Genomic DNA, 20,937 nt, shown 5'->3' on the forward strand with positions numbered 1-20,937 from the left:
TGTTATTACTTGTTCAAGCGAAAATCAAGCATTGTGTTTTGAACATATGTGAAAGTGAGTGAAAATGTCGTGCTGTCATTGCATTAAGCATTTTTTAAAGCCGTTCGTAAAGTAGCTCATGCCCTGATGGCAATCAAATGGCAGGGTTGTAAAAATAATTACAGTTTTCCTACAGTTGCGTGTGGCGCGCGTGGTCACTATCGCTGTTTTTGGTCGGCGAAATAATTCTCTTGCTAATTCTATAATCTTTGAAATTAGTCCTTTGGGCGCAGTCGTCAATTGGATCATATCCGCTCTTTCGCGCGATTGGCTGCCAAACCAGGAAGCGCGTTTCTTTTGAATGTTTCTTGCAATTTTATTGGCACGTTTCAAGACTTTAAATTCCAAACGGTTGGTGCATTGACAGGCGAGCATTGTTCAAAATCGTTACTTCTTGGTTACCGTGCAGTTTGATGCTTTGACGAAAGACGGTATAATTTCGGCCAACTGCGTCTGTGTTTTTGAGGTAGGTGTTGACTATATGATCATAAAACTTACGACTTGCTGTTGTCTGTATTAAACGTTTTAGTTTTCCTCCACTTTAAGGTTAACTTTAGCCGAGTGTAGCGTTTGTTATCATGTAAGCTACAGTTAACAGTTAGCTTAGTTAGCTAACATAGCCTTTATTGTTAATTTGCTGTCAGCGCTAACGTTAGTTATGTTAATATTGGCCTAATTAAGGTGTCAAAATATGTTCTGGCATTTATGAAATGCCCAGTTAATGTTCGATGACTAACTTAGCTGACCACGTTGAGTCGCACGGTACACGGTCAGTATGTTGCCCTCTGAAACGCTAACATTTGGTGTCAGTGCCCAGAAGTAACGGATGGATGAAAGCGTTAGCAACACTGGCCTAACACATCAATATGACAATCATGCAATTCACTAACGATGTGTGCGCACGTCTTGCGTGGAGGTGTGGGGGAATCTCTTCGGATTCAGTTTGTTCTTGGCCTGCAGTAATGTTACCAGCGAATCAGAAGCTTGTATGCAAGCATTAATACTTCAACATATAGTCAAAATGTAATTTAACGTTTAACGTTCTTCGTTACTGACGTTTGTGTACTTCTTAGTCAAATTGTAAACATTTTGTGTTGACTAAAGGGCACCACACCTTAATGAACATAAAAATCAATGCAATTAAGGTTGGAGCAAATTTAAAACAGTCATTTGGAGACCACTTCAGCCATTCCAAATAAATTTTAAACTGATTTAAGGTCCTTTTAACAATAATGCTTTCATTTACCTTTTTCACAGAGGAAATGTTGGTATGTGATGCAAGAAAAATGCAATAACATAAAATAATTAAAACTATTTTGCCTGTTCCGGGGCCCTTGCATTGGGCATGCTTGTTCAGAACAGAGTAGTTACATGAGTTACAGCTAGTTACACCTCCTGGTCTGACAGGTCAGAATGTCTATTATGAAAAAGACAGATCAGGTGGACCAAACCATCCAACTCTGCATTTAGTCTATTCTGTTATTGCTTGTTGAAAAAGGAGCTTGTTGGTGGCCTCTGGTGGAAAAACTATGCAATGAACGCAGTGTTTCTTCCTCATATCATTTTGATATTGCTGTAACATAGTGTATTGATACTTACTGGTCAAAGTACACACTGCTCTGATATCAGTGTGTATCTGAAATAAATGAACATCTTCTGACAGACTGGCATAGCACCTAGCATTTTGTCTGTGTAGGTTTAACCTCTTTGTATCTTTTTTTTTAAACCTAAATAGATCGTAGTTCTCTTTAAAAGGAATTCTTTACTTTTCCACCTTTTAAGCTGCAATACCTTTCTGTATGTAGAGAAGAAGTTATAATACCAGTAAAAAAATGAGCACATTCAAACCAAGATTCACCAACATAAATAAATTTGAAGAGTCCCATTTGTCTTGATTCTGCTGTTAACACATCAGTAAACCCCATGACTAAAAGTTTCTTATCAACTGCCTGCAGCTGTGAGGATGATGCCTCCCTCAGAGTGTAGTTGGGTTGCTTCAGCCATTTAACTAACAGTTTGTCACTCTTTGCTTCTTCCAGGATGAGTTCTGTCGATGTGAATGATGAGAATTGTGGGGTCTGCCCCATAGGAAAGCAGAACAGTGACATTTTTGCCTTGGATCAGCCAACCGGGAGGCCCTCCATCCTGCGTCAGACAGAGAACCTGCCCAGCAAGACTGTGCCAAAGGGGACCAAGGTACAGAATAGTCTCACTTTTTTGGATGTTGTGTCCCCCGTCTCACCAGGCTGAAAATTGCATACACTTTTAAGTGTCACCAAGTTAAGACTCTTCTACAGCTATTAGATCCTGTTAACCCGAAGTGGTAGACGGGGAGATTGATAGTTTTGTTGCACCTCAACACGTTTTTAAACGTTTGATTCTTTGACTATATGATGTTTGACCCTCCTCAGTGAATTTGCAGCATAGCTCTACACAACTTTAAACAGATTGCAATCCAACTAAAAACAGACAGCACTTGTGTCGGTGGACAAAGCTAGAAAAGTTTCAGACATGTTTCTGGCACACAGTTGTGAGGAAAGGGCTGGTATGAATAAACTACTAATTAAGTAGACAAATTTGTATCCAGGTTAACATTTACTCTACTGATCAAACTACTTGTGTGTAGGTTTGTTTTCAGACTCCACGAAGAGACCCTCTGACTAAAAGAATTGTATCTCCCACCAAGTCTGTCAAGATGGCAAGTGTGGATGAGTGTACTAAAGCAATGGAGTCCCTAAATCTGGATAAAACAAAGTAAGTGACATTTCTCATACTGCAGCATGCATCCAATGAAATGACTGATCAATTTATATCACCAAGTCTGTTTTGTTTTTACAGTACTTTGCCACTAGATGCCACTGAGCAGTCCAATGAGCCCAAACAAGGTAATTTGTCCAACATTTCAAATTTATTTCCCTTGAATGTCTCTGAATGCTGAAAAAATGATGCTAATCTTCCTCAATTTCAACAGAAGTGTCATCCTATCCAGATGATGACATGCCGATACAAAGCAAGGGAGGCTATCAGTTGGATTTTGACAACCTGGACGCTATCAATCCATTTCAGGGGTCTAATAAGATGATCCTCTCTCCTGCAAGGCCTGCTGTTGAAAACCATCCTACACATCAAACTGAGCCTCAGCACACAAAACCAGAAAATATTTTGGCGGAGTCCACCAATGTCGAATCGGCACTAGACGAGACCCTTCCCTTCACCCAGTCTGTGGAAAACTCACTGGCTGACGTCTCCACTGACATCAGCTCTACAGAGAGCAGTGTGGTCACAGTGCTGAAGGTCCCAGCGATCGAGGAACCAGATTCATGTGCTGCCACACCCGATGAAAAACAACCTGCTAAAATGTCTCTAAATGCTGATGAAGACAAAGTGTCAGGCAGTTTTGTGGAGGACGCTCCACTGGCAGTAAAAGGTTCATACACCTTGGATTTTGACAACCTTGATGCAATTAATCCTTTCCAAACTGGAGGCTCAAAAATTCAAAATTCCCCTGTCCTTGGGAGAAAGGTGCCAGAAAATAATCCGCCTGTTGAGGATACACAAATAAATGAAAATAAGCCCACAACTGTTGTTGACATACCGGAGGCAGCTCCAGAGGTGCCTATTGAGCCTGAGGTGAAACCCATCGCTCCGGTGTCCCCAATCTCAACTAATGCTGCCAAACCTTCAGATGCTGAATGCACGTCCCAGCCATCTGATGCCCCCAACAAGGAGGGACCAGTCAAACTTGAGTTCAATTTCGATGACAACTGTGAGGTCAAGCCGAAACCGCCACCCAAGAAATTTGGCAAAAGGCCACCTGGTCTAAAACCTAAAGCAGGAAAGCCAACATCTGACGTCAAACCACTAAAAGAAACTGCGGTGAAGCCTGATGCAAGTGATGTTGCTGATGTTCCAGTTCCCAAAGGGTCTTACTCATTTGACTTTGATGAGTTTGACGACCCAAACTTCAATCCCTTTGGCACAAAATCAATAATGAACAACTCTCCAAAGTCGAGCAAGAAATCCAACCCGGTGCTCATGGAAGCCCCCATTCCAGAGAAAACTGACAAGCCTGTGGAGAAGGAAGCTGTATCACCAGCATTGTACGTAAACCTTTTTTATCTGAATGTATCAGCGTTTATTTGCAGTAGACACTTGCCAACAACACTTTATTTCACTAAGTTTCTATGTCTTTTCCCTATGTAGCACCGCGGAGAGTATCCCAGCTGCTGAACCCAGCCCTGAAGCGGTACGTGAAGTTCGATACAATCGTAATACATTTTCCATTAAGCTTTCCTTTGGTTGTGTGTTACTAACAAAAAAAAAATTATTGTGGAATGGCAGAATGCTGAACACAAGGCTGCCTCATACCAGGGATTTCAACTTGAAGCTCAACAACCCGTGGAGAGTCTCCCAGAGCTTTCTGAATTGTGTAAACCTGAGCAGAAGTCCCAGATGTCAGAATTCAATGACGAGTTTGTTCCTGGAACTATGTGTGAGTAAATGTGGCCCTAACTCTATTTTGTCTCGTTCCACAAGGTTTTTAGAGTTGGATGTGTGATTGCATAGACTTTAAATCACTCTTCTATTGAAGAGTTGCTTTGCTGCGTATCATAGTTATGTATTCTTTGTGAAGCATCATTAAATGGAAAGCTCACTTTGATGTTAACCTGTGATCTTTATCTCTAGTCATGGCCAATGATTTTGATGGACAGATCGATTACCTTGAACAGTTTGGGTCCAGCAGTGTAAGTACCTTCTCCATGTATGTCAAACAACTAAATTATTTGATTGTCCATGTGTGACCTCAACTTATTTAAATGTTTAATTCTTTTTGTCTGCAGTTCAAGGAGTCTGCATTGAGGAAACAATCCTTGTACCTTAAATTTGACCCCCTCCTGAGAGACAGTCCAAAGAAGTCGGCCGGCCCAGCTGCTCAGGCCCACGTCCCTCACCCCTCTGCCTTCCTTTCACGGTATGACGTACTTCTGTTTTCACTTAGTCTGATTGCTGCTGTCAAGGGACGTTAGAGCTGAATTTGTTCTGCTTTGGACATTTGTTTGAAAATGTAACCACTTTGACTACATCACAAGTGAGTTTTCTTTCCCCCCTCCCAATTCAGGCTTGACACTACACAGATGGCACAAAAAGAGACTGCAAATGCACCACAAAAGGACGATTCCAAACCATTTGATGATGCTACAGTGCCAGTAAGTCACCATCACTGCCACTATTGATTGTGTCTGGTAATTTAACGCTTAAAAATAAGCGGAAGTGTCTGTCCACTGTTTTGGAAACTACGCTCAACGCATCCTTGCTGCGTCTCCTAACTTGATTTATTTACACTGCAACTGTCATCTAGCCTCCTTCGATCCTTGAGAGCCACGTCCCTCCTTTCCCCCAGCCAGCAGACACAGAGGACACCATTGTTGAAGTGCTGAAGTACAGTCAGAAAGACATGGATGCAGCCACCGCCAAGGTTCAGGCAGAAGTATGTCCTGCTCAGTGATTTTGTCATTTGACAAACAACAGCAGCTGTTTCAGACTCTGATGAGGTTTTCCCATTTTGAAGTCACTTTGTTTGGGTGTATGTGAATGGAGCGTTTTTCTGCAGCCCTCGTTGATAGAGTGGTTTCTGTGGTTTTCCACACAATCCCTGGAGCAGTTCTGAGTAATCTGATTCAATCACAGTGCAATCTGGAGTAAACACAAGCCATTTCTTTGATATTGAAAGTTGTTTAACAAGCAGTTGCACACATTTCAATTAAAAAAATAAATGGCCTGATTTGGTTGGAAAAGACTCGTAATATTAACTAATAACTTGGTGTCGTTGTTTTTTAATGGATTTAAACAAACTCCAGAACATTTCAAGAGCGTGCATTCTCTCAAACAGGCAAAGGAAAAAGAGGAGCAATGGAGTGCAAAGTATAATAAGCTTCTTGACGATGGTCAAGAAATGAGGTGAGTCATGCTTTGGTGAGTTTTGTTTTTGCCATTTTAATTCAATGATATCAAGCTTTCAAGACTTGTGATACCTTTTTTTTTTCCCCCACACAGGAAAATAATTGCAGAATTTGAGCTCATTATAGCTAAAATGATGGGTAAGTGAACATAATTAACATGCCACAGTCTTAAGGGTTTTTGATGTCGTGGTGTGTGAGTTCTTTAATCTCTTTGTATAATTCAGCTGATCAAGAGAATGAGAGGGAGGTGTCCCAGGCGAAGCTCAATGAGGCCCTGCTGGAGAAGGATCAAGTGTCCAATGAGCTGAACGCCATGGAGAAGTCTTTCTCCGGCCTTTTCAAGAGACTGGAGAAGCATAAGGAAATTATTCAAGGTTACAAGAAGGTTAGAAAACACTTGCCCAGTTGGATAAGCCACAAACACATGATGTGTTTTTAGGTTTTTAACAAAAGATGTGGCAGTTTGATTAATAAATAGTTTTCTGTGGCTTTTCCCCAGAATGAAGAGACACTAAGGGCTTGTGCTCAGGACTATCTGGCAAGAATCAAAAAGGAGGAGCAGCGCTACCAGACCCTTAAAGCCCACGCTGAGGAGAAAATTGGCCAGTAAGAAACCTGACTATTGTGTTAATAGTGTGAATTGCAAGACATGAAATGTCAAATTTTGTTGTTCATCTTCAGTGCAAATGAAGAAATTGCTGAAGTGCGGTCCAAGAACAAGGCTGAGTTGTCTGCACTTCAGGCCCAGCTGCGGCGGGAGCAGCTGAAGGTGCAGTCGCTGGAGAAGAGCCTGGATCAGAAGGTGAGTGATGATAATAAAATGGATTGTGTGCATTCACAGAGGTCTTGAAGATACTGTCATAAGATATTATCTTCATTTTTTTTCTTATTTTCCTTTTTACAGGAGAAGGAGGCTGAAGAGCTCACCAAGCTTTGTGATGAACTTATCACCAAAGTCCAGAAAGGTTGAGCTCATTTGTAAATACTGTATATTTTAATGAATTTTTTCTTGTTTTTCATTGTGTCCTGATCATTTTCTCGTGTAGAATGTATGTCTAGTTATCAACGTTCTTTATGATACTGTAAAAAGAGAGTTAATAAAGAGGTTTCACAAGTTTACTCATAACTTTTCTGATAACTGTTCAATTAGTTAATTAACTTCTGCAGTAACTTCTTACATACCACTAGAGGGCAGTGTTGGTCTTATTGTTTTGAATCTTGGCATCTGGGTTTTGGATTTGAAGCATTATTTATGGATATGGAAGTAACATGGCTATTTGAAGGGCAAAAGTAGTTCTGTGTAGAATTTCTGCTTTAAACAGACAACCTATTCTATGTACTCACCCCTCATCTGTCTGGAGCCAAAGCTCATCCCCATCCTGCAACGCTTACAACAAAACAAGAGCTCACCTGACACAATGCTCCCCTTCTTTCCTGAGCAATCACTGGGTCCCGTCACATCACTCCCGGAGCAGGACAATGCACTTCCTAAATGGTGAAAGGAAATCCTACCTAGATTGGAGTTGAATGAGGTGGTAGTGCAGACCAAGGGGGGCGAGGGTCGATTCACTTTAAATGGGGAAAAGATGCTGGTCACTCGGTGTAGTCTTGCAGAGCCCATCACTCATCTAAAAAGGGACTGTGTGAGACTGCGCTTGTGTCTGCATGGTATCTATTCAGTCATTCATCCCAGCAACTTCTGTCCCACTGCTGGCTGCCCTCTGTGTCACCCTCAGCAGACTCTTGAACTCCCTCAAAGGAAGAAAGCTGACCTGTCTGTACCTGGCCTGTACTGTATGTTTTAGGACAGCTAACTGCCACTGTTACATTATGGTTTTCACAAGGACTTTTACGCCTTCATTAGCAAGCACAGACAGCGGCCTTGGAAGAATATTCATGGGTTTTTTGTTCATTCATTAGCCTTCGTGGAGATTGAATTTGTTTCGATCATTTAATAAAACTACCAAACCATCACACTTGAGATGATTTAGTTTTTGAGCCTTGAACAGAGTACATCATACAGGATTGTCAAATATAACCAATTACATACAGAAATACCTAAATATTGGCATGAACTAAATGTGATTAAACTGGGTGGCGAAGTACTCAAAATGTACTATACATGACAACAACAGTATACTTTAATAACATTACGTAGATATGTAAAACACCTTACTCTGAAAAATAAACTTTTGATACTTTTTTTTTTAGCAAAATAAATTAAATATTCATGACTCAACTTGATTATAAATGACTACAGCTTCATAAACTGTGGTTGGATAAGGTGGCAGTCTAAAAGACCCGTCCTCTGCTGGTTTACCTCAACATGCTACTGACTGATGATGGGAACCTACCTAAAAAAAAAAGTTAAAATGATAAAGAAGACCAATTCAGTTAATGTGGAAACACAATTCTTCCATCCCTTGCAGTCTTAGGCAAGGTTTGCATGCTGTACAAAGGCTATAAAAACTTACCAGTCTACTCTATATCACAACAGAGGACAAAAGTGAGGGATGGAGAAAGGTAACATAGTGGTCAGCATTGCAAACATTTTGCATCTTGAACAAACAAAAGGACTACCTGAGTAGGAGCATAAAACCGGCCCCTTTGTAAATCTTGAGTACCATTTTCGTCTTCATAACCAGGCAGAACACAGAGTCTCTGTGCTCCAACAGCTGAAAACCTAACCCCCATTTTCTGCTACACTTCAGGTAGGAAAATGCAAAATTCAACTGCTGAGGAAGACCTTTCAGCTGGCCTGAATAGCTGCGATTAAACTCACACGCTGCACAAAAAAAAAAGTCCTTGTCCTTTTTGTATTAAGTGCACAACAAGGATTTGTGGATTTTAGTGGTGTGAGGAGGATCTGACAGTTAAAAAAAAATCAAATATGTATAATAAGCACCAAATATGGAAGTTTGGATGTAAAAACACGAGGTGTGTATCACTGGCCACTATTTTTTTCCCACGTGCACGCCCTTAACAGCAATCTCCAGCTACGAGAAGAGTTTTTTTTTTTTTAAAGAGTAATGCCAGGTGAATATCGCTGAGGAGCTGCTGCTCAGTCCACAGCTCATTGTCCCGCGATGATACTGGAGAAGTCAGTGGGGGATATTTGGCACTGAGGCTAACACTGAAAATGAATGTGCTGATGCTGATGTACTTTCCCGTCCACGTGGGAGTGAGTGTGTGTGTGAATGTCAGTGTAGATTTTGGGGTAGATTTTAGGGGGGATTGTTGGTCCTCCCTGCGTGAGGAGGAGCTGCTGCTGTGCCAGGTACTCCTCATAGTTCATGGAGCTCATGCAGTCTTTCTCTGGGCTGGAGGAGCTGGAGGACGGAGCCATGTAGCCCCTGTCCCGCTCTCGATATGGCAGCCGGTGGGAGCTCTGCAGTACCTGCGCGGCTGCAGCTGGAGTGCTGGGAGGGGGGCAGTGTTTTCTGCTCTGGCAGAACCACAGCAGCACGGTGCCAAAGATGAACACTATTCCAGCAGGGATGCCAATGATGACAGGCCAGGGGAGGGAGCTGGAGGCTGGTGAGAACATGGGCGTGATGGGAGGCTTTGTGTCTGCAAAAGAGGCCAAAATAAAATAAAAAAACAAGTTTCCAACTCTTATATGTTGCCAGAAGTGTGTTTAAATGCACAGGTGAAGTGCTTAAGGCCTGATCACTGCTGGATCATTTTTACTATCAATTAATCTTCTGATTATGTTTTGGATTCAGTGTTTAGTCAATAAAATGTCGGAACAACAGTCCAAACATGTTTTAATCTTTGAACCCTCTCATATACAGCCATCTGTTATCACACAATAAGTCTTACGTCACATGATGAAAATTGACCAACCTCCTTCCACTGAGGAAGACTGTCAGATGACGCTGACAGCTCTGCATTGAGCTGCTCAGTGGAACTTAAGTTACATTTTTTTGTTAAGTCAAATGTGTTTTATTTATAATCCTATAAAACAGTGCTTCAGTGCCTACTGAACTTGATGGGTTTTTTATATAGTACTGTGAAAAACATGAAAAACTCCTATAAAATAAGATTGCACATTAACATTGCTTTGTTGTCATCTGTCCTCATTACTTTTCCTGACATAAATGCAGTCTTGCTTTCATTTCAGTTAAACATTGCCCTGATGTTATGCAGATCCCTAAAAAAAACCAGCCGCATAAAACACACAAACAGGTAGCACAGATCCTTGTTGCTGATTTGTTGCTCTGCAGTGTGTTTTTAATGTATCCTGCTGCTGTGGCAGCGGGACACTGTAAACAGACATTCCCTGGGCCTCACCTGGCAGCACAGTGAGGAAGGCGCTGCGGAAGCTGTAGCCCATGGTGTTGGCGCCTAAGCAGATGTACATGCCGGCGTCCTCCTCCTTGGCACGGGTGATGAGCAGCTTGTTGAGGTAGGAGCCGTCGGGCCGTGACCACACCTCCCCCGTGGGCAACACCACGAATCGGTGGTCTCCCACCTCGATGGTGGAGTTGTAGCGGCTTTCCTCGTTCGACTCCACGCGTTTGAGCCACTGGATGACCGGCTTGACGTCACTCCTCACTTTGCACTGGAACGACGTGGTGCCTCCGTAGTCCACCGTCGTGTTGACCGGGTGAGTGCCCGTCAAAATAGGCTTGGAGTTTGTCCTCTCTGCACAGACACGCACAGAAAAACTGTCAGGACGTAAACAGACATCTTTTGACATGACAGCCCTTGTGTGGACAGAAGAGGTCTTAGTTGTTCATACCATTATTAGCCTCAGGCTTAGAACTTGTAATTGACAGAGAGGGAGGAATACCACATGTAACACTAGAAGTATGTGTGATTAGTTCCCTCTCTTTCTTTGCTCCTGGTTGTACAGCACACATTTCTCATGGGAAGGGGGGCTGGGGGGGGGGGGGGGTCTGGCAGACAGCTGGGCTTTAATCAGCTCCAGATTGGGTGGAGGGTCTCTGAGTTGAACAGCCTCACTCTCTCTCTCCCCCTGTGCAAACACCAGGGCACAAGCCCTCGCTCTCGAGCCCGCTTCCTCAATGTGCTTCTCATATACATGATTACACAAGCACATTCATCCATGCAGCGAGGATATGAATAAGACCTGCTGATGGCAATCAGACGTCAGGAGAAGGTAGATCAGAGAGAAGATTTTTTTTAAAGGTTACAGTTCTTTCTGCACTATTCGAATTTCCCGCAGCGATGAACAAAAGATCACGAAAACGGTCCACACAAACAGCAGTAATCATTTAAATTAATGCCTCATCTGTTAGCATGAATATTTCCAGGTGAACATGTTCGGTATGCGTGCTGCTCAGCCTCTCGGTGGGATACTCACGTATGACCTCAACTTTATAAGTGGCGTTTATTTCCCCCGCCCGATTGGAGACCCTGCAGGTGTATCTGCCGCTCTGATCTGGAGTCAGGTTCCTCAGACTTAGAGTCCACTTCTTCTGACGGCCCTCGCCGACCTCCTGCTCCGTCAGCGGCCTGTCGTCCTTCAGCCACACGATGTCCGGCCGAGGATTTCCACTGGCCATGCATTTGAGCCGCACTGAGCTGCCGACGGGACGCGCTATCACCCTTTTTCTCATCTTAGCGGGCTGCGTGAAGCGGGGACGCACTTTTGGGGAGAGGAGAGGAAACATTTGGTAACTTATCAGTGGATACATGACTTGAGCTGAAAAATGTACCCTAATTCTAAGTCCATCCATCCATTATCTATACACCGCTGAATCCTTTGCAGGGTCACGGGGGAGCTGGAGCCTATCCCAGCCGGCTCTCGGGCGAAGGCAGGGGACACCCTGGGCAGGTCGCCAGCCTACCACAGAGCTAATTCTAAAGTCCATACCATATTTTTGCAAGGTTTAGCTCCTAAACTACGAATCATATATATGGTACCTTATACTTTTGCTGACCTTTTTCAAATGCACGCTGTGATGTTTTACATTTTCAGATGTTTTGATTCTTTCTGTTCCAGACGCCAATTGATTTTTATTCATTTTCCTATGGCATGAAAATCAAATGGCAGATTACTGAAACTTGTTCAAGTCGTCTAATCCATCACAGTAAAATCTGCAGTTAAACTGCATTACAAAGCAACAATAATGTCACTTTGAAGGAAATGAAATGCAGACATGATGTTCACTGCAATAGATTCCACAACTCAAACAAGTTTCAGTGGTCCACTAATAGAGTTTCATATCATACAGAGATTAAAGGGAATGGTTGCCTGGAGGAAAAATACATTCAAAACTCTTAGAGCACAGCAGCATGGTTTGCAAAACATTTCGCTGTTTGTAGTAAATATGATAAAACCTGCAGAACCAATTAAGCACTGCATCACTGATAGCGTGCCAGCAGAGCTCTTACCAAATTTTTCTGACAAGCCATCGGTGCCCAGGTCAGAGTCTGTTCCATCAGCCGCCCTGGGTCCAGTTTTATCAGAACCTGAGTCATCTGTTAACACAGCAGGACAACAGTTAGTCAACAGCTGAGGACCAAACAAAACAGCAAGGTGTTTAGGAGTTTAATGGCAGTGAAGATTGATGATTCGTGCAGCACAGAATTCATACTGAAAAAAAACAATAGAATGGCTTAAATAGCGAGCTGTACATGACTTAAAAGTTCTAAAGGCAAGTAGTGGCACATATTATATGAGGTGATCCTGTTGTAGTTGTACTTGTATGAAGATGTGAGGCCACTGAAGATAAAATAATCCTGTATTAGTCCCACACTGGGGAAATTTGCAGTGTAATAGCAAGAGGCATCAGTCAAAAAAGCAAAATACAAATAGGTAAACACTGTAACAAGTAAAACAGATAGTGATTTGAATTTACATTATTGCACAAATGTAGTATTGATACTGCCCAGTTTGGTATGCTGATATTGTACATGAGTGAATTTGTCGGTTTTGGTGTGTGTGGTCTACTGGGAACCGATTAGAGATCTCAGAGGACAACTTTTTTTTGTTTTGTTTTTTTTGATCAAAAAACTATTTGCAAGTTCAAGAATGGACTTACATGCTCAACCTTCTTCCTGTTAATACAGGAGCGAGATCATAGGTGTCTATTTGGCACTGATATTAATCTGAAGCATGAAACCACAAATTACCATCAACCTCTATACTGCAGTTTGTATGGAAATATTAAGGGCAGTGTACACTATAATACTGCAAGTAAGTTCCTACTTTTAAAGCCTGTGTTAACTTTGCATCTGAATCTTGCTCTTAATTGTTGTCAGTGTCACTGCAACACCTCTTATGGCAGCGACCCAACGCCAAACAGGCCCAGCAAAGTGTTCTTGGCTCTATCTGAGTAAATTTAGCATTTATAGATAGGCTCCTCTGAGCCGGGGGGGCATGCTCAGGTCACACTCTGCAGCATTTGGAAGTAATATGATAAGTTTTCATAAGCCCAGTTCCAGGAGACAGCTGTGGAGTTTATGTCACTGGCTGACATCATGCAGTGGAGCTAAGACAGGGCTTAGAGAAAATATAATGAGTGAAACCTAATCGATGGTTTGTGATGCGTATCGACTTTTCGAGTTAAGCGCTGATGAATTAACAGAGCAGATCAGGTTCCTCGCCACTATCTGCCACACTGCGCAGGAGGAGACGTTAAGAGGATGACTATTGGAGAAGGCCTGCTGTTAAATGATTTTATATGATACTACTGAGGTGTCACTTCACGTTAGATATGGTAGTCTAAGTCATTCTTAGCATTTCTAACAAACTGGCCAACAATATGTCAGGGGAAAGACAAACACAATATCCTGATGTAAACTGTTAACTGTGCGTTTCAATAACAACACAGAATGGAAGAACTCTGAGCCAGTCCTGTACCTTTCGTACCTCTTTCTGATTTCAAGTTCGGTGGCTGGATTTTTCTAGATGCCATTTGGCACACTCTATTCCCTCTCCGGGTTTGATTGGGTCAGGTAAAGAGACCAGATGTGACTTCTAACCCCCTCGCTCTGCCTCCCTCCGAGTCCCCCGAAACCCTCAAAGCTCTCTAGGGTTCTCTGGGTACAAACCCTCCTTTGTTTGTCCCCTGCAGCACCAAGCCCAGCCATGATGTCATGGCTATTTGAAGGGGTTTAACTGGCCAACTATAATAACCCATTCCTTTAAAAAACAGCCTCCACTGGAAGAAATATTTCTCTGTTGCTCACTTGGGCTCTCCACATTCCTCCCGGTTCCTGAACCTCCCAATCCAAACAGAACATGGTCCCACACTGCCGGGGTTTTCTTTTTGACTTTTTTTTCTGAATCTATTTCCTCTCTACTTTTTGCCGATTCTAGTGAACAATGGCGCCCTTTATACATCTGTCCTGTTAAAGCGAACCCTTGCCACTATTGTCTTTGCACAATGTTTGCTCACTAGACTGCAGACATGGACAAGGTATGCTTCCCATATGATTGCTATTTTTGGGAGACTGAAAAATAAAATAATCAAGGGCTCTAAATGTATGAGAGGCCTGTTGTTCACTGAAAAAAACAAGTAAAAGCTGCAACTTATTATGAAATCAATGATCAAACAAAAATCCATATAGTGCTGTATGTAATCAAAAGGTTCATTATGCCAAGGGAATTTCGATCACGAGAATCATGATTCAAGTGCATGCATATGCAAGTAAATGCTCCAAGAGAAAGTATCAAATGGTCTAAAATGCAATCAGCCCCCTTCCACACAACTTAGATCCATTCATGGTCTCGCTACAGTGTTTAGGTTCTGACGCCATCCCCTCCCACTTCATTCACAAATCCAGCCACAGGAAACGGGTCACTACACACTCTCTCCCTTGGCCTCCTGTGCCAGCTGAACAGCAGGAAAAGGCCTGATGATTTGAGGTCACAATGAGCTCCAGATGTTGTTGGGGACACTGTACTGTCCAGGGAAAGTTATGCGCAGTGGCCTTGCATCACTCTCTGGAAATCTCCAAACAGCTGCCACATGTGATCAGTCACACACGGGGCAAGTTTATCCAACAGTTGGCCTGACAACGTCTCCAGAGGGGAGCGAAATGAAAAATGTGCTGCGAGAGCCAACATCTCCATGTAGACATTATGAGCGCTGCCAGCACTGTATTAGCCCTGTAATATATTATCTGTGCAGACATAAACATTAAAACCCAATCCTGTAAATGTTAATATGACAATCCCATGTTAATGCTAATATGAAGCCTGCTGTAGCCTGAGCAGCTGAGGACGGAGAGGCTGCTGCATGCAGTCTATCCTGGTGGGGGTGCTGGGAGGTGATGGGGGCCAGTTGTCAAGAGACCACCCCAAACAAGGCCCAAACAGCCAGCTGGAGGGATTGAGGAGGCGCCATGTTGCACTGACTGACCAGATTCTTCAGATAGCTCAGGGGAGGACAGGCTGTCCGCTGGCAGATGGGAGGAGGGACATCTCTCCAGCCGCAGTGGATCCCCCCCCCCACTTACATCATCACCCTGCAAAACCCCTCACTCTCCTTACCGCCAATCTCACCCCACGTCTTTGCTGTCTCTTTATCTTACAGTCTTTCTTCTGCTTGGCCTCTCTGCAGGGTCCCAGGCGATGTTTAAAAAGTTATACTCTCCACTTTGGGCCTTGAACTTGAACAGCTGCCAGGATTTCGTCGACCCTTCTCCCCTGACCGGCACTATAACCGATCGCAGTGGCTTCTCTTGCTTTTCTCCTCTGTGATCCAGTAAAAATAATAAACTGACATGATGGATACTGTATGCGGAGCGATGCGGAGCGATGCGGAGCGATGCGGAGCTACCCCTCATTTACAGTATCTCAAATAAATAATCTCTCCTCTGATCTTTCTGAGCAACATAACAGGCCTCCTAGCAGGTCACTACGGTTAACTACACACAACGGTTAATTCAACGTTAATGGAAAGTGTTGCTCATGATAATTGCAGAGTATTTGGCTGTATTAAGCTTACTTCAATCCTGGAAGTATTTTGACAATGAGGCCCCCTAATTTTTGTGGCAAAAAAAGCACCCAGAATGCAATGCAGCACTGATGGAACAATTATCTATAAAAACAAACGCTGTGGTGATGGCCTGCCAGCGCCTAATGGGATGACAGACAAGAGAGCAGACAGAGGGAAAGGAGGGGGGGTGTTCTTGTGAGATGCAGACTGGCCATTTTCTGTATCTAGTGTCGGTCTGTCACGCACTCACTACCACCAGAGGACAAGTAGGAAATGGAACAAACCAGATCAGGATTAAGAGTCAGGCCAGAAAGTCTCTAGGTAACTCCATAAAGGGCAAAAACACGGGTGATAAAAATCTCATGGAAATATGCTTCCAAGAAAGACTTGTGATTTAACCTCCAATGGTATTTTTTCCTAAAGTAATCACCGAGTGGGAGTAGAGCAACGCATGCAGTCAGGTTGAACTGATCTCCCGGCGATCCCTGCCAGCTACATCACGGCAGTTTTAAACTGTTTTCACTGAAGTCTTCATTCTCACTCAGTCGCACTGGAGCAGAAGCCAAGGCAGACAAATTATCTGTCACATAAACACACCACAGGGGAAAAACTTGTTATCTATCACCACGATGAATTGGCTAATTGTGCGTGGGTGTCTCCTGTATGCGAATGTGTGAGTGTAGGTTAGCTTTGAGTGATCAAAGAGCCGGGAGATCATTCTAGATCTCCCAGCTTTAAATCAATATTCAAAATCCAAAAATAAATTACACATGCATGTACACTATTTGGCTCAACTGCACAGACAAAGCCGAGTGGTCAAAGAAACATTTCAACTACTTTTACAAAGTGTTCCTGAGCCCATGTAGTTGTATCCTTTATACAATCATGTGTTTCACAAACTGGTAAACATCACCCATACAACGTTTTTCTTTGAAATCAACTAAAACTCAAATGTCAAAAAAAAAAATCTCATCTAAAAAAATCCTGAACCTTTGAATTTTAATTGACAATATGTACCAATGTAGGTAGCTGTTTTTTGTCTATTCACATTGACTCCACTCCAAACTACATTAACTTTGAGGAAAAACATTAAATAGACTTAATCCAACACATCAAAACGCACCAAAGATTATGACAGCATCCAATCAACAGAGCCTTGAAACAAACCAACGTGCTGGTTGTTATCCATCACATGATTGATTCTGAACGTATTTCACAAGGAATTGTTCTGTGTATGTAAAAACTCATAGTGCCCTTTTATTTCAATGCAGACACAGACAGCCACGTCTGACTTTGATTCTATATAGCACAACTGTAGCATGAACCTTGACATTATAGCTGGCTTGGTGCCTCAATCACCAACCTTTCATTTTAGCACAATCAGCAGACACCCTCTCTTTGAACTCACTGGCAACTTCATATTGAGGGGGACCCTAAAATAAACTTTGGTCCCGTCTATTCCCAACTCACGAGAATGATTTGCAACAAAATGCAGCGTTTTTTGAAGTGCTCTGTGTTTTCCACATCTGCCTGATTATGGCTCTTCCTCTGAAGCCCGGCTGTCAGAAGACCAGGCAGCAGCTCCTTCTGCGAGAGAGAGAGCACAGACTCTGGCCCTAATTAGGCATCTTAGAGTAATTAGACTAAACACAGCCTTCACGCTCTGCTCCGCTCATTCATCATGCTCTGCTTTCGCGCAGAGGAAATGCACTGTATGCACATGCACAGAGCAACACAGTCAGTCAGACTGTGCTTAATCCTACAGGCCCCATTCAAGAGCTGTGTGAGAGTCTGAAGACAAACCGGCACTATTACACTGAATGTGTTTCTTATTGCGGAGCTGCAGACCTCCTGCCTCTGCAGAGTGTAGCCTAAGGAAAAGGAAGAGCTTGAGATCCAATTGAGTCACAGAGGATGAAGGGGTATGAAACAATATCCCGCGCCGCTGTTGACTTTGGGCAAGGAGAGGTTGGGGCTGTAACACATACAATAGATGAGAGGATCAACCACTAAACCTCCATAAATCCACTTGTTTTAGACCTCGACCTATGTGAGTGATGCTGTCTTTTAACATTTGAACTGCGGTGAGATTTTTGACTGCAGGAAAGTATTACAAATATGGCTCCAAAATACCACAGCAGAAGACGATCGTACAAATCAGGAGATTGGCTCGCTGCCACGGTCTCTGGTTTTAGTTACCAGACAGGTCACTTCATGTTTTATAGATGCTTAGATGAGCTAGGGTTTTTAACAATAGTGACACATATCACAAAACTCAATGATCTAATCTCACAAAACCATAGAGCAACAGGTTATACAAACTTTCGAATGTGATACACACAACTCTATCTGCACTCACCGATGACGATAAGGGTATAGTTGACGTTGACACTACCAAAGCCATTGGTGGCTTTGCAGATATATGTCCCTGTGTCATCTGCCTCCACCTCCTTGATCTTCAGGCCCATGCGAAGGATACGGAAACGGATCCAGCCGCTGTGGATGTTGCGCCCGTCTTTGGTCCACATTATGAGGGGCGGAGGGTCTCCTTCCACTGGACACGGCAGCTTAATGGCACTCCCGAGCCGGGCCGACTGTCTGTGAGCTACCTTCTCAGACACCCTTGGAGGTCCTGAGGACACGCAAACACAACAAGAGGGAATTCAATGAAACCAACTAAAACTTTAATGTGGATTTTCAAGAGGAAAGTGTTTGAATTATCATTCCACAATAACATTGGAAATGGGTTTCTGGTTTCAAAAGTGTCAAAAGTATAGTGACTACCCACAGTTTTATTCGTGTCAAGGTGAAACAGACAATGCTTTAAGAGCTTTAATATAAACTTTTAAGCCAACGTGGATGAGAAGTCATTTACATGCTCATAGGAATAGAAATCTGAACAAGCATGTTCATCTTTTATGATATTTGGGAAACTCCATCTGCTAATGAAGATCATGTCATTCAGGCGAAAGACCCAGATTAGCTCCTGAATGGACCTTATGGTGAGATAGTTTTGCCAACAGCTGATTCCACGGTCAAGAATTAGTTTTTCTTCCTTTCCTCTCCTGTTAATCATCTTGCAACCCCTTTGGGGAGTCCTTATCCCCAGTTTGGGAACTAGTACTATAGACCGCAATATATTCAAGTCTCCACTGAAAACCACCAAACATTTGGAAATATGGAGATTGGTGGAGGCTTACCTCACCTATTCAGCTGCAATGGGGCACGAACATTATGCATGTCAGTGGAAAAATTACTTTTTGAAATAAGCACGATTGAGCAACTGAATGAATACATAAACTGCAAGGACACTGCCACTGTAGTCCTCGTTTTTTGTAGAGAGTCGCAGTGCTTGGCTTGTACTGTAATCAGCAAATAAAATAATCCCGACCTCCCTGTCCAAAAACAGCTCTAAAAACCAGCTCCGATGTGGGCAGATGGAATGAGATAGAGGTAATTTGTCATCTTTTCGTCTGATTACCCAGAAATGTCGAAACCAGATTGTAATAATTGGACAAGCCCTGTCGTCCACTGCCTACACAGAGAGGGTAAAGTGTTCTGGCTCTGGTTTTGCATAGCGTGCAAGAGATCAAAGCGATGAGGGGGGCGGGCCGCAGTGAGACGGACAGCAGGCTGTTCTCCCTGCTCTTAATTGGCTCAGGTCTGCTCCCTCAGATCTGGTGAAGTGGAGCGGGCCGAAACACCCTGTGATGGTGTTAGGAGGCCTGCGCCGCTGCTTGCACAGCACCAGGCGTTCATCTGACCACCCCCACTAAAAACTAAACCAAACCCCGAATTGCTGAGCAGACTAGACACCAGAGAGAAACAGGAGATGGGGGAGTGAAAGAGAGGGAGGAAATGCAACCAAACCCTATAGCTGCAACAGCCCTCAAAAGTACACAGAGCACAGTCTGTGCCTCAGAACAAATGGCCGGTCTGGTAGCAGTAAAAACAATGGGGAGGGTAAGTACACATGGCCTCTCCCAAACACATACACACACGCTCAAACACACACACAGTCACATTCCTATGGTGCATTTCACACATATGGTAAACAAGAAGTTCATTATACTGAGGGGGCTGCTAGTGGGGGGAGGTGACACAGGTAACTCCATCTGGCCGTTTCATCCATTAGGTTGCCAACACGTGCATCTCAGCTGCAGGTACAACATCTGGACTGCTGGGCTGTTGACCTCTGATGTTAAAAATGCTGGACTTACACATGTTTTAAAAAATAAAAAATAAATAAATAAATAAATTCACAAGTTTTCATATATATATATATACACACATATATATATATATATATATATATATAATGGTCTATAAGTCATGCCACAAAACTCAGCGGAAAAAAAGTGAAACTTGTGAGAGTAAAACCGATGAAAACCTCCTTCCTTTTTTGTTTCCATGTCTTTCTCAACCATGCATGAACACACACACACACACACACACACACACACACACACACACACTCAGACTTTTCCTTCCTCCGTGTGGATGGCCCTTCCTGGTCCACAGCATGCACAGGAAATTGGAAGTGTCATTGTTTATGTCTGTGGAGAAAACGCAACCACAGTTTTTTTGGCTGTTGTCAGCTGGCCCATATCTCACTCCTCTGCTACCAAGAAAGCAGAACAGAGGCACTCACTGTTCCATTTCTTACTCTGCAGACTCCGCTCTAAGACCACAAACAGGTCACAGCGTTGGCTTGGTGCTGCGGGGGCTCACATGGACATAGTTGATCCTGAAAGACTGAGCTGCCTTGTCAAAACATAAATACATTTCTACCAAATCTTGAACAAATAGGCTTCAGTTATCTCCTCTAAGATATGGTGCTGAGAGTCACTCAACCATGTGTTCCATCTTGATTAATGCTGGGGACTGACATACAAAAACAAGACCTGATTCATGTCAAAGGTTCAGCTGAAGCAAAGTGTCAAAGCACATTGACCCAGCAATGGTACTGCTGCTGTCAAACAAAGGTTTTCTGAAAGGTGGAAGGACATTTCTTGAGAGTA

General features: G+C 43.1%; 2 protein-coding genes across 2 annotated transcripts in view; one reads left to right on the plus strand and one right to left on the minus strand.

The window, feature by feature from the left end:
• Positions 1-395: 395 nt before the first annotated feature.
• tacc3 (transforming, acidic coiled-coil containing protein 3) lies at positions 396-7,971 on the plus strand. The gene is made up of 17 exons (XM_041954166.1): positions 396-505; positions 2,079-2,235; positions 2,666-2,793; positions 2,878-2,924; positions 3,011-4,139; positions 4,243-4,285; positions 4,381-4,531; positions 4,726-4,784; positions 4,881-5,011; positions 5,159-5,246; positions 5,399-5,527; positions 5,930-5,997; positions 6,094-6,137; positions 6,224-6,384; positions 6,499-6,605; positions 6,681-6,801; positions 6,904-7,971. Exons 2-17 carry the CDS (start codon positions 2,080-2,082, stop codon positions 6,967-6,969), a joined length of 2,628 nt encoding a protein of 875 aa, XP_041810100.1. The 5' UTR covers positions 396-505; position 2,079; the 3' UTR covers positions 6,970-7,971.
• Positions 7,917-20,937, minus strand: part of LOC121618639 (fibroblast growth factor receptor-like 1) — a 28,713-nt gene continuing 15,692 nt past the window's right edge. The window contains exons 3-7 of the mRNA XM_041954167.1: positions 18,276-18,548; positions 12,363-12,449; positions 11,329-11,613; positions 10,293-10,646; positions 7,917-9,569 (exon numbers count right to left, since the gene is read on the minus strand). Of these exons, the coding sequence (XP_041810101.1) occupies positions 9,127-9,569; positions 10,293-10,646; positions 11,329-11,613; positions 12,363-12,449; positions 18,276-18,548 (1,442 nt within the window). The 3' untranslated portion in view covers positions 7,917-9,126. The remainder of the gene's footprint in view (positions 9,570-10,292; positions 10,647-11,328; positions 11,614-12,362; positions 12,450-18,275; positions 18,549-20,937) is intronic.

This window comes from Chelmon rostratus, chromosome 15, assembly GCF_017976325.1.
Source record: "Chelmon rostratus isolate fCheRos1 chromosome 15, fCheRos1.pri, whole genome shotgun sequence".
NCBI lineage: Eukaryota > Metazoa > Chordata > Actinopteri > Chaetodontiformes > Chaetodontidae > Chelmon > Chelmon rostratus.

Excerpts from the sequence above, each read along its gene's own strand:
- tacc3 (XM_041954166.1), top strand. The coding sequence starts at position 2,080 with ATGAGTTCTGTCGATGTGAATGATGAGAATTGTGGGGTCTGCCCCATA. Across the intron at positions 2,794-2,877 it reads CTAAATCTGGATAAAACAAA|TACTTTGCCACTAGATGCCA; the intron begins GTAAGTGACATT and ends TTGTTTTTACAG. Across the intron at positions 5,528-5,929 it reads CCGCCAAGGTTCAGGCAGAA|GCAAAGGAAAAAGAGGAGCA; the intron begins GTATGTCCTGCT and ends TCTCTCAAACAG.